This window comes from Lutjanus erythropterus, chromosome 14, assembly GCF_056507025.1.
Source record: "Lutjanus erythropterus isolate fLutEry1 chromosome 14, fLutEry1.hap2, whole genome shotgun sequence".
In the NCBI taxonomy this organism is placed as follows: Eukaryota; Metazoa; Chordata; class Actinopteri; order Lutjaniformes; family Lutjanidae; genus Lutjanus; species Lutjanus erythropterus.
Window position 1 is genome coordinate 6,910,693 of NC_139330.1, and position 12,958 is coordinate 6,923,650.

The 12,958-nt window shown below is 40.1% G+C and overlaps 1 protein-coding gene across 11 annotated transcripts in view; it reads left to right on the forward strand.

Annotated features, from left to right (window-relative positions):
- The window catches only part of LOC146315126 (neurexin-1a), a 376,350-nt gene that overhangs the window by 168,908 nt on the left and 194,484 nt on the right, over nucleotides 1–12,958 (forward strand). For 10 of the 11 annotated variants that reach the window (XM_084736025.1, XM_084736027.1, XM_084736036.1 and 7 more), the window contains 2 exons: nucleotides 1,359–1,562; nucleotides 4,641–4,667. In XM_084736025.1, the coding sequence (XP_084592151.1) occupies nucleotides 1,359–1,562; nucleotides 4,641–4,667 (231 nt within the window). The remainder of the gene's footprint in view (nucleotides 1–1,358; nucleotides 1,563–4,640; nucleotides 4,668–12,958) is intronic. The other variant, XM_084736030.1, reaches the window with a different exon arrangement.

Genomic DNA, 12,958 nt, shown 5'->3' on the forward strand with positions numbered 1-12,958 from the left:
AAGACGTCTGAGACACTGCTGGAGGACTGGAGTTGTCCCTGTGTGTGTCAACTCCCTGGTTTAATCTTTCCTCTACACACTAAGAAATAAAGCTGCCAACGAGAACGGGAAAGGGTTCTTTGACTTGTTCCTGCAAGAGAACCCCTTCTGGTTCCTGGTAGAGCCTTATATAGAGGTTTCACTTGGAATCCTCTTAGATGGTTCTACCTACACCTGGAACCATCTGAGAAAGGTTTCACACAAAACTCCCTATGAGATGTTCTGCAGAGAACCCTTCTGTTGTGTAATGCTGTGTGCTAACAAGAACCCACTCAGGGGGTTCTAAAGAGAATTTTTTATATTCCAAGGGTTTTACGTAGAACCCACACATGAGGTTCTACCAAGAACACTTTATTTTCCAAGGGTTTTAGTTAGAATTCACCTGGAGGTTCTCCCAAGAACCCTTTCACATTCCAAGCGTTTTATCTTGAATCCACCCAGGAGGTCTATCGAGAACCCCTCTATATTCCAAGGCTTTTATCTAGAATCAATCTGGGCAGTTCTACTGAGAATCCTTTTATTTTCCAAGGGCTTTATCTAGAACCCACCCAGGGGTTTTCCTCTGAGAACCTTTTTCAAATTTCCAGGGTTTTATCTAGAACCCACTCAGGGCATTCTACTGAGAACCCTTTATGCTATGTTACAAAGAGCCCTTGATGAAAGGGTTCTTTGGATGAAAAGGGTCTGAATGGAATCCTTAGTCTTACAAAGAATTCTTGACAAATCCTTACTTCCATACAAGGTTCTTCACTTTTTGTCCAAGGGATTTAGCTAGAACCCACCTTGAGGTTCTCTTCTCTTTTACATGCCAAGCATTCTATCTAGAAACCACCTGGAGTGTCTACCAAGAACCCTTTAATATTCAATCCTTAGTCTTAGAAAGAGCCCCTGACGAATCCAAAATACTTCCAAAACAGGTTCTTGAGGAGAAAATGGTTCTGTACAGAACCACAGTTATCTGGAAGAACCATTTTGAAACCCTTATTTCTCAGAGTGTGTGAATGGACTGGATGCTGGATGACAGGTCAGAGCAGACTGCAGAGTCAGTGTAGCAGCAGCAGCAGCAGCATCTGAGTGCATTTGTCTAACGGACACATAATAGCCTTTCTCACTGTGTGTTTGGTGACCTCCAAATACATATTCACTGTTTAATATCTCTTCTCTAATGCATTTCTTTCAAGTCACAACATTAAATTATCTCCACAAATAGGACATCATTTAGAGCTGAACTGACAGCCCGGTCGTTGGTTTACCGTAAAAGTGCTGCGCTTCATTTTACCGATCACTCATCTTGTTTTTCTTGCTCTTTCTCTCTGCAGAGGCGACCGTCCTCAGCTATGACGGCAGTAAGTTTATGAAGGTCCAGCTGCCTGTGGTGATGCACACAGAAGCTGAGGATGTGTCTCTGCGCTTCCGCTCCCAGCGAGCCTACGGCATCCTAATAGCCACCACATCTCGGGACTCTGCTGACACCCTGCGACTAGAGCTGGAGAGCGGCCGTGTCCGCCTCACTGTCAATTTAGGTAACGCCTCGGACATACACCGACTGCAGCGGCAAAGTCATGCACACACTCTCTCTCTCATACACACACACAGACATATACATATTTTGAATAGAAGGAGAAGGTGTAAAAGGCTTTCAATGGCAAGAGTCTGCGGCTCTCCGCTCACTGCCAGTTGAGCGCACAGCTGCCGCGGCCCAGCAGGGAATGCTCGCTGCCCACTCCATCAACCAACCTCAAATCAACGTCCATACATGCGTATTGCTCTAAAGAGAATTGCCCTCACGGTGACCACACTGCTGCACTCTTTCCTGGTGCTGTTCTATTTCAGATACATCCAGTCAGCGTTCATATGAGGAAGCTAATAACTCCTCTGAGGATGAGTTTGTTTATAATATCACAGCTCCCCTCAGCTAGTAGTTACCTAATTAGTACAGGCTTTATGATACATGAACCCAGATAAACCACAACAGAAACTCTTTCAACTATTCTAGTCTCGTAAATATGTCACTTATAAAATATCAAAAGTATACAAGTACCATTACATGCATTAAGTAGGTTTGTTTTCTTTTACTATGTTTGTAATGAAAAGTTTAATTGAAAAAGTAACATTAATTCAACTACATCATTATAAACATTTAAATTTATATTAATCAACATTAGGTTAGTGAGCCTGATCTGAACTGCGTCCACAGCAACAGCCTGTTCTTCACAGCAACGGTCTGTTATACAGAAATAACAGACGTTAGAATGCTGCAATTGACCAATCAGAATTGAATATTTAACAAAGCCGTGCAATTGGTAGTGAATAATGTACAGAGAGCAGGTCATTATTGAGAAATAAACCCTGACAGGAAGCAGGAATCACTCTAAAGGGGTTTATTTCTCAATAATGACCTGCTCACTGTATGTTATCCAGCTTATTACATGGTTACTTCAATAATTTGACACAAAATATTGATTTAGAAATGATTTTATTGCTTCTTGAGAGTCTATGATCAGAACTGTGCCCATAGCAGTGGTCTGCTTTATAGAAATAATAGACCTTAGGATGCTGTAATTGACCAGTCAGAACTGAGTAGTTAACAAAGTCATGTAATAAACTACTATATAGAAATGATGATTTAAACTGCTACTTTGAGAAACAAAACCCTATTGCAGATTATAGTTAAGACACACCACTAGGACCTCCTGCACACGCGCGTCTTTTTTCATCATTTGTTCATATATGTCGGAAAACATGATTGCACACAAATCAGCAGTTGCATCCTAAATGAGCAGAGGAAAAGACATGCCCCCCCCCCTCCTTTTCTGTCTATAGCAAAAAGAAAATTGAGGACAAAATGAAAGCGTCTGTGTGTGTTTGTATGTGTGCTTATTTGCTCAGGAAAGAATCCAATGATGCCTGTGAAAAGTTTGATATCTCCCAAACAGAGCAATGCCGCACAAATGATAGCCATCTATTTCTCCTTTCCACTGGCTAAACAGAAATGGGCTCCCTAAGCGGAGCCGTTTAGTGGCGCATACAAAGTAGACGGTCTGTGTCTGCTGTCAACCACAAGTAAAGCACGTGTCCCACCACGCAAGACGCAACAGCGCCACACACTGACAGGGCTGACAAGTCAGATCATTATGACTACAAAAAGATGCCCTCTGATGAAAACAACAGGTCACCATGCTTTGTTTTCTTTTGAATTATCTTTGACACGTTTTAGAGTTTTTTGGAGTTTGTCCCAGGCCATCAGCCCTTGAAGCCTGTCTTCCCCCGTCCCTCCTTCAAAAGAAAAAAAAAAAGCAGAGCATTCCCTGTGAGGGTGGGCTAGTGTCGGTCTCTGGCTGTTTGCGACCACTTTTCTGCTGTGGTTGACGACACACGACAGGCAGGGCCAAATGGGAAGGAGGGGAGGGGGAGTTCGATCTGGGTCACCTTTCTCAGAGCACGGCATGAGCTCAGCCTCAGGAAACAGAGAGGTAAAAAAAAAAGAAAAGAAAAGGATAGAGACACAGTGGCAGTGCTGTGTGCTAGAAGATCAGTGTGTTCCTGTTCTGACGGTGATGACAATTAGAGCTGTTATGGTAGGATCAAGACAGTCATTTAAAAAAAATACTACCAGTGGTGCTTCTACTAGTCTTCACTAGAGAATGAAGTATTATATACATAATCAATACCACAATGCTGCAGTTTAAAATAGTACATTGTAAGTACTTCATTCAAAATCTGAGAATAACAAGAAATAGTATCAGCAGAATTTACTCCCAATGCAGAATTTCTTTTTTTCAGCATGTTACCATAAAATATAGAATTTATTCTGTATTATTATAATTGATGCATCAACCTGTAGTAGCACTTCAATGTCACACCTTATCGAGATGAAGCTAAACGATACCTACTTTGTATCACTGGGCTGTAAGACCTAAAATATCAGTACCACCGTGTGGAAATCTTCTGTTACAAGTAAAAGTTTTGCCAAAGTTATTCATATATAATCTTCATCTGCAAAACATAAAGACATTGTTTGCTTTTTTTATGGCTTGACAACACGCAGAGGTGCAAAATAGCCGCAGCAAAAAGTTGATGTTATCATAGATGAAGAGATAGTTAGACACACAGTAAGAACCAGATGGAGAGAATTGGAATAGCTTCCGACTGGCCCTGTCTGACTCTGACCAAAATCTGATGCTCTCACACTCTTTAGAAGATCATATCATTAAAATGAACCAAAGTCCTCCAGCTCACGATATATAAAAAAGTGGCCACATGGAAGACAAAGCAGTACAAATGATGTCACATATCTAAACCTCAGCTCTCATGATTTCCTGCTCTACATCAGGGGCAATCTTAAAAAAAGATTTTGTACTTTCCTTGTTCTACGTTGCTGGAACATGAATTCCTATAAACCCCGTTGTGCTCCTCCGGCACAACTCCACTGCAGTGCTTTTTACCAGCACATTGCAGCTCGGGGGCCATGGGTGAGAGCATCAGAGGACGGACAGTGTCCGTGTGTGTGTCCCCAGAGGGGTGGACTGTATGCTTTAATGATGTCTGCAGCTGTAACGTTGAAAGATGAATTTATCTCTCATCTATTCTTCCCCATCTAGATTGTATCAGGATTAACTGTACCACCAGTAAGTTACAGTTCACCTTTCTTCTTCTTTTCTTCTTCTTCTACTCTTGCTCTTTTCTGTTCATGTTTTAGTCTCTAGAAGTGTTGTTACAGTTTCTTCTCTGCAGGCATTAAAGAAGTCAGTCTGATGTAATATGAAGTAGAATGTATCTGACTTGCACCTTGCATTTGACATAAGATTTTATCACACCAAGTCCAAGAGCTGAGGGTACATGGTAACTGCTTGGTGGTGTTGTGTGCGTCAGCTGTCCAGGAGAATAATGAGTAGTGGGGAGGAGATGGAGGGAGGCTTGAATTAATGACCAACCTAAATATGGCAGTCAGCTGTGATTCTACACACTGAATTGTTCCTAATTAACGAACCTTTTCACTCACAAATTCAGGCTGATATAAAACGCATGCTTTGGAGGTGCAGGTATTTTAGACATGCATGATTTCCCTGTCTGCTCCCCCCCCTTTTTTTTTCTTTGTGGTGTGTTTCCTTTCTACTTCAGTATTTCACGCCAGTTGTAAATTGATGAGGCCATTCAAGGCGCAGAGGAAATACAGAGTGTGATTTTATTATTCTCATTAACCTGCCTCACAGAGCAGAAAGAAAGGGATAAAGAGGGAGGGAGAGAGGATAGATCTTGTTGTGGGATTCACGGCGGATGTATGCACGTGTGTTTGTGTACGTGTGTGTGTGTGTGTGTGTGTGTGTGTGTGTGTTCCAACACAGAGGTTACATTGCAATATTTTGGGAGGTAAATATCCCTGACATTTATTATTCAGGAACAGTGATGAATTAATAATTACCTCGCCGGAGTCATAATACGTGCACCCTCTTCCTGTTTAATGATTCTGAAGTGACAGACACACTAAATACCAACAGAAATCAGACAGTTTAAGCTCTATAATAGAGTGTCACATACTGTCCATAAGGACAAGCTGTCCTCTCTGGAAACACGAGTGTTGGATCTGTATTTGTGCTTGAAGTGTTACAGTATTTGAAGGTCATTGCCTGATGAGAAGCGGAGACTTACACAACAAACGCCTCCACACAGAATCACATGATGTGACCTCTAGACATGCCTCTGTGAGCCAGCCCTTCTTAACACCTTTCTAAATGCTAAATAGCATTGTTCATGCGACTTGGATTGCACCCCTTGTTTGTGTATGCAAATAAAAAGCTCCGAGCTCTAATTCCCCCTTCCAATGCTTTAAAAGGTCATTCTTGGTTTATGAGGATGGTGTGAAGGCTTAATGTGCACATACATGGACACCAGTGGCTGTTAGGCAAATATTTGCCACACATTTGACTGATTACTTTATTTCTGTATTTAGTTATTTACTTTTCTCTCCTAATATTGTCCAGTTTCATTTAGGGGTATGCAGCATTTTGCTAAAATAGAAGGAGGAAGGATCATACAACCCTGCCTTGCCAACCCTCCCAATTTTCCCAGGAGACTCTTGTTTTTTATTGTCCTCTCACTGTTTCATCCTGAGATCACATTTGCCTTGTTTTTCTCCCAAAGTCTTTCATGATCACAACCTGTTTCTGACACTATACACTGTGTATTATAGGGCTATGTATTAGAAACAATCTGGAGATACGATGCGTATCGTGATACAGGGGTTACGAATCAATATATTGCGATATATTGTGATACTGTGAAAAAGGTGATATAGTGCTATTTTTTTTTTTAATCTAATTTTAGGAAAACTGTCATAGTATAAAGTACAAGCCACCTTATGCATAACATTTAAGTTTAAAAAGTTTACTTTGTTATCAATCATGTAGTAGTAATCTGCCACATCCAATTTCTTTTAGCAGCAGGGGCAAAAAAAATAAGTGGATGAAAGAAAACTGATCAATATTAGTTTATTCCAGATATTGCTTGCACATGCATGTTACAGACCAGAATAGAAATTTCAAAGGAGGACACCATGGCTGTAGCATTGTTGCTGGAAAGTTGGAAGTACAGTAGTTATGTTTTAATAAGCAATTTATATTGGTTTAATATCTGTTTGTGCACATTTTCTTAATGTAATTATTTTATTTACCATAAAAAAAACAATAGCCTTAAATGACATATTACTTAAATTTTACCATATTGTTACATTTTCAGAATTAATCAGTGTTTTGTAGCTACAAAAACATAAGCTGTTGTTGTTTTCCACATATACCTAAGCTACAATTCAAAGAGAAAATATTTTTGATTCTATGAATATTTATTATCATGCTTAAGGGAAAGCTAATGTTTAAGTAAGAAAGCAGCAAACAGCAGGTCTTTCTTTAATAGATCCAGACCTAATTGTGTCATAAGCAAATGTTTAATTGAAGTTCTTGGAAAGAACTGTGTCAAGCCGGTGCATTTCCACTTATAAAGAGTTAGCGCTTAATGCATTTTTTTTCTAGGTTATTTTTCTCCGTGTTATTTTTGTCCTCTCTTTTTTTTTTTCCCCCCTCGTGTTAATTAATGTGTCTTGTCAGGCGCTGCAGCTCCGGTCAGCTCGGTGGATGAAGAATTTCAGCACCGACTCAAAGAACACATCACTGTCAATTAGGGACCTCGGCTCCCTGGGGCTGCCCAGAGCTGTCTGAAGAAAACACTGCCACTTTGACTTAAACACTGTTAACAGGCACTGAGTGACAACAAACTAAAAATATGAACTAAAAATACCTTGTGACAGATTGGCTTTTTTTTTTCATCTGCCATTCTGGTCTTCTATTATTCATTAACTTGAACTGCGGGACGATCACAATTTACAGTGTAGCCAGGATGTGGTGATGAGGGCAACTTTATGTGATTATTCTCTCTGTGACCTTCTTGAGCAACATCCCAAGGCTCTTTTTCCCTCGTAATTAATCTTCTCCTCGCATCAATCTTTCGTTTTTGACTTATTTAGTGTGAAAGAGCTGCAGGAGATTCTTTTACATGGATATTACACCTGTGTGCATGTTAGAAATGATAGATGAGCCAGGGAGGACGCACGGGGGGGAGAGATATGTGCATACCTGCAGCTGAAGACTTACATTTAATTGCCATTATTTCTGAGTGCTTATATTTTATGCAGAAATTCTTTTTCTTGATGCATACTTCAGAGGTTTGTGGACAGATTTAAACATGAGATCTAAATGAGGAATTACTTGAGGAACTAACATTTTATTGCAACCTCTTTATTCAGGTAGAGACATCATGTAGAAAATTAATAGTTTCAGTCCTACTTGGATCTTCATCAGGTCAGAAAACGCTGGAAACCCGACTCTTATTTATACAGACAGCAGGTGTGGTTAAACATTCAAACTGCACAGGGCGATAAACATTAAAAATCCATAAACAGTTCAATAAATTACATCAAAATATCGCACAGAAAATACACAGAAAGACAGTAACACAGAAGCATCAGATCATCATTTCAAATTCATCATCTCACACATGAAAAATCCACATGACCTTCGCTCAAAAATATTTTATAAGGACAAAATCTTAAAATCATGTAGAGATCTGAAGTATCAACATTCCTCTAAAGGATCACATTGCAACAAAGGAAAAAGAACTGTTGTATTAAAGGTACTACAAGGAGTTTTTATCTGGTTATGAAACAGTCTTGGTTTAATATGATACCTCTTATATATTTACTATAAATGGTCTTCTCTGTGAGATCTAAAATACTGAGTGCCATTGTATCTTCAAGAGGCAACTGGCTGATTTTCCTCTCTAAAATGTGCCACCACCAGGTTACGTTGGTCCTGGGTCCTAATGGAGCTCCTGTGCCCTGCTATCCTGGATTTTAGTGCTCTTTGTGTCACATGGACATTTGAGGAGATGTTACATGTCTCATGGAACGAGATGTAGTGCATATTTATTCAGCTCACTTGTTATATTTCTGCGTATGGCTAAAATGCTCAAATCTTGCTGGTGCAGACATTCAGCGCAGTCGTCAAAAGTGCCGTCTGATTTAAGACACTGAGGAACCTTTCCAGCTTCTCACATCCAAGTATTTCCAACCAAATTTTTAGCAACAAAACCCTGCCTGATTCTGTCTGTATCTGAACACTTACAGTATAATGTAGACCAGTGGCTCTCAATCTTTTTGAGTCAGGACCTCTGAGAAAAATCAGCCTGGTGTCTGCAACCTTCGTCCCTTCCGCCCAAGACTTTTACTGCTTCCAGACTTTCGGTATGTAAAGTAAAAAACATTCCACAATCTAAATACGGGCCCCATTTCCCATCATGCTCGTTGGACTGAGCAGTTTGATTAATTTTCTGCTTTATGTCACAAAATGTGTTTTATATTAGTGTTCAGAACATGGTGGTTTATGTTGGTAATTCTCATTTTTGTGCTGGTTTATAATTTGAACCATTGTGAAGTCACTGAGAGCTGCTCTCCTGCTGCCTCAAACCCCAGCTTGATATCCACTGCTGTCGGCGAGTCAAACTGAAGATTATAAAATATCTCCTTGTCGTGACACCAGAAAGCCTGATCTCGTAATGGAAAAATTCTTGGTTTTCAAAAGGGGGCTGAACTTTATGTCTTACTTTTTAGAAAAGCAAGATGCAACACAGAGTTGTGAATATTTTCTGTGGACTTTCCAACAGTCTTCCCCCTAAAATCTCAAGATAATAGTCTCGAGTCTTTTAGATGTAACTATTTTTGATATAACAAATTTTACCAGGGAAGGCTGGAATATGATCTAAATACGAGAGAACATAAAAAAAACCCTCTCCTGCTCCCCTTTCTTCAGCAAAAATGAAATTACAATACCCTGAATTACAATTAAAATTAAACCTTATTATGTTTGTGTATCTGTCTAGTATCCAGTGAAGGGAAAGAACAGTGGAGTGCTTGAAATTAAGTAGCAATTATGAGGAGGTTCTTTATGGTTGCACTGAATTAGTTTCATAAAGAGACTAACACATTGGCTCAGTGGTCCTTGTAACAAAAAATTAACTACTTAAATTAAAAGCTGGGAATAAACATCGACATCCCCCAAAGTTACAGCACGCCGAGGGACTTTCCTGTCAAGCCGGCAGGTAGTTAACATGTTAAAAAAAAAAAAAGAAAACTCTAATCTCAGCAGTGTGACGGCAGTTAGATCGAGTCGTGATCAAAACAACATGTTCGGTACAGAGGAGTCTCAGTTTATTAAACTAATAAACGTGAATGCAAATGGCTGCTGCAGATTAGTATTGATTGAAGACTATTTAACCTCTGCTTCCTTAAACATTTTCACAGGCTGTTCTGTTAGCAAGGCATTGATTGGACAAATAAGTTGCCTGGCACAGTAGTTCTCAAATGGGGGTCCAGGGACCTGCATGGGTCCTTGAGTGGGTCCAGGGGGTCCCCAGCAAAAAGGGGACTCATTTATTTTCACTGTAATTCCATGCATTAGTAACATGATGGTAAAACATGCCACTATTTGTTCATTGATTTCATACACCAGTGTTTCCTCTGTATTCATTTAACAATGGAGCCTTCTGGGACCAATTTTAATTATTAAACAGAAAAATACAACTGTTGACCTTCTTAATTCAAGTTTATCTCTCTTACCAAACTGAGATGAGCTTTAATTAGGTCATTAACACCCAAAACACACTTCACTTCTTCAGTTTGACGGACAGAAACAAAATACATAAAATATCTGCCCAGTGTTATAACAATCACCCAGTCTGTGTTATTCAAAATAAATACTTAATTCATTGTGTTAGATGTGAAAACAGTCTGGTTCTGCAGAGCTGCTCCTGAGTCACTGTGCAGAACATTAAATTGGCAAAGTAAAATTACAGAAATTTCCCAAATAAAACAAAAGGGGATGAAATCAGCCAATCATCAGTCGCTTGTCAGTCAGCTTGTCTGTTCCCATTGGTTAATGTGAACTTTTTCAAGTAACTATTGTGCTCCTGGAAAGTGAGTGACTGTACATATTAAGAAAAACTCATTTACTTCAGCCATTATTAAGAAACCAGCCCACAAAACCTGCTAGCTAGTGTTCAGGGAATTTTTCTGCCTCCACTGAAGCTCCGCCCATAAAAACATCATAATGTTTCCCAACAGAAAAAAAAGGATTTTTATGTATAAACATTGCAGTTTAGTTTAATGTTAACTAAGCACAGTCCACATGCTTTAGAAGTAATGAATACATAATAAGTATAATAAAAAGAGTTGATTTAAGCATAATTAAGACCCGAACAGCAACAGCTTTTTTATTTTAATGCAGCCTGGACAAGAAATGAGTTGCAAAACACCATTTCTTTAAAAGCACTCCCTTGTTTGAATACTGTTAAAGGTCTGTATGTTTTACTTTTTTAATGCTTTCTAACCCATGAAGAGTCTTCTGGGTAAAACTGCATGTTTGTCTTGCCAGGACGTCTTGCCAGGACTCCCTGGAAGAAGAGATCTAATATCTCAATGGGAACTTTCTGGATTAAACAAAATAAGAATAAAAACAGATACTACAAAACTAAAAATAATGACCAAAGGACCAGCAATTCCAGAGGAAACACTGCATGCTTTCTGTAATTAAACATCTAAAAGGAAAAAATCTTATTTTATCTTATCGTGGTCTAATTAGTATCAGTTTAGGGGTTCTTGACGAGAAAAGACTTGGCCTAGCATGATAGCCTGCTAAGCTTTCTTCGCCGTATGGTCGTTGGTAATCCAGCAGTATAGCGACCCGCTGCTTGGTCAGCGAGCCCCTCTTCCCTCCACCTGGGTGAGTCATAGCGTTGGGGCAGGCGACACCAAGTATCCCATCCTGTCATCCAGCCAGTCGGACCTGATTGACTGGATAATCACATCTTCTCATGCTGCCCCGTGCCACACTTCTCCGCCGTTCCCGTGGGCCCGAAGTCAATGAGGCAGGCAGGGATCACTGTAGATCCATCACTGCAGATAGATCACCATCAGCGAGGGCACTACAGAGGGCTGGACGTGGCAGACAGTGGGACTAAAAGGCCCTTAATGTCTGGCCAGCAGCTGGCTGTTTGGACTGCACCAGACTACAGGCGTGAACCCAACAGCCGTACAGTAGTGAATGCCGTGCGGGAATGTGCTTCTTAATACAATTGACCTCTTTTCCCTCTTCCCTTTCTTTCCTCCTTGGAGAGCAACAAGGACAGGATGATGGAAGGCAAAGATCAAGCATGCTTTCAAGTCCAACTCCATCCCATTATTTCATATCTCTCCTCCTTAATCCCTCGCCAGTCGTCTGGTTTCAATCCTGCCCCGGTGTTTAGTGCTTACAAAGCAGAACTGTGCCTCTGAGATTGAGTGTGTCCCAGTACTTTGGCACCCTCAGATTTGCATACACATTGCATCGGGGCTTTGAAGATTGCAGAAAAGGACGAAATAAATAGCCATAAATGGGTGCAGGGGGAATGAACCTGGCACCCATCTGAAATGCTCCCCACAGCGGGAAAGGTATCCGGAGCTTGGGGATTTTAATACTGTCACAGTGGCACATCCTCATTGGCCCGTGTGCCCAGCAGGGAGACATCAGAGCTGTGTAGCAATTCAAAGATGCTCGAAGACGGAGGCTGCATGAAAAAATAATGTGTTGCCCCAATTGGACCAGTGTTGGAATTTCTAAATGCAGAAGTGTATCTTGGAGAGATTTTTTTTTTTTTCTCTCTCTCTCTCTCTCTTTCTGCACATGAGATCACAGAGATTTGGTGCAGTCACTCTGATTTATCTGCGATTCTAAATTTGATTATCTCTCTTTGAGGTTTTTTGGCACCGTGATTCTGTGTGACATCTCCATTACTGCCTGCTAGCACTGACACACTTTATGCAATATTAAAATGCTGGTTTCAGGATTCAGTGCAGGAATGATTCAGAGATGTGAAATATTATTAGTTAAATGTTATTCAGTTAGATGGTCATTTGGTATTTTTTATGGATTTAATTAAAGTGCATCAGACTTAAAGGGACAGTTCACCCTAAAAATCAAAAATACATATTTTTCTTCTTACCTGTAGTGTTATTTATCCATCTTGATTGTTTTGGTGTCTAAATTTTAGAGGTATCGGCGGTGGAGATGTCTGCCCTCTATCAAATACAATGGAACTAAATGGCAATCAATTTGTGGTTCTTAAAGGTAGAGTCAGCACGATTTGTCCAAGCTGTTCCTAAACGCATCAGGACATCAAATATCAATGTTTTGGGTTGGTGAAACATCCCGAGCACAGCAATGAGAAAAAAAACTGAACATCAGTGTCTCTTTCCAGAAATCATGACCCTGTTATGCAAGATACTTCACACACCTTGTTTTGAGCAGTTTTATGTGGGAGCTAATTTCTTTCTATGATA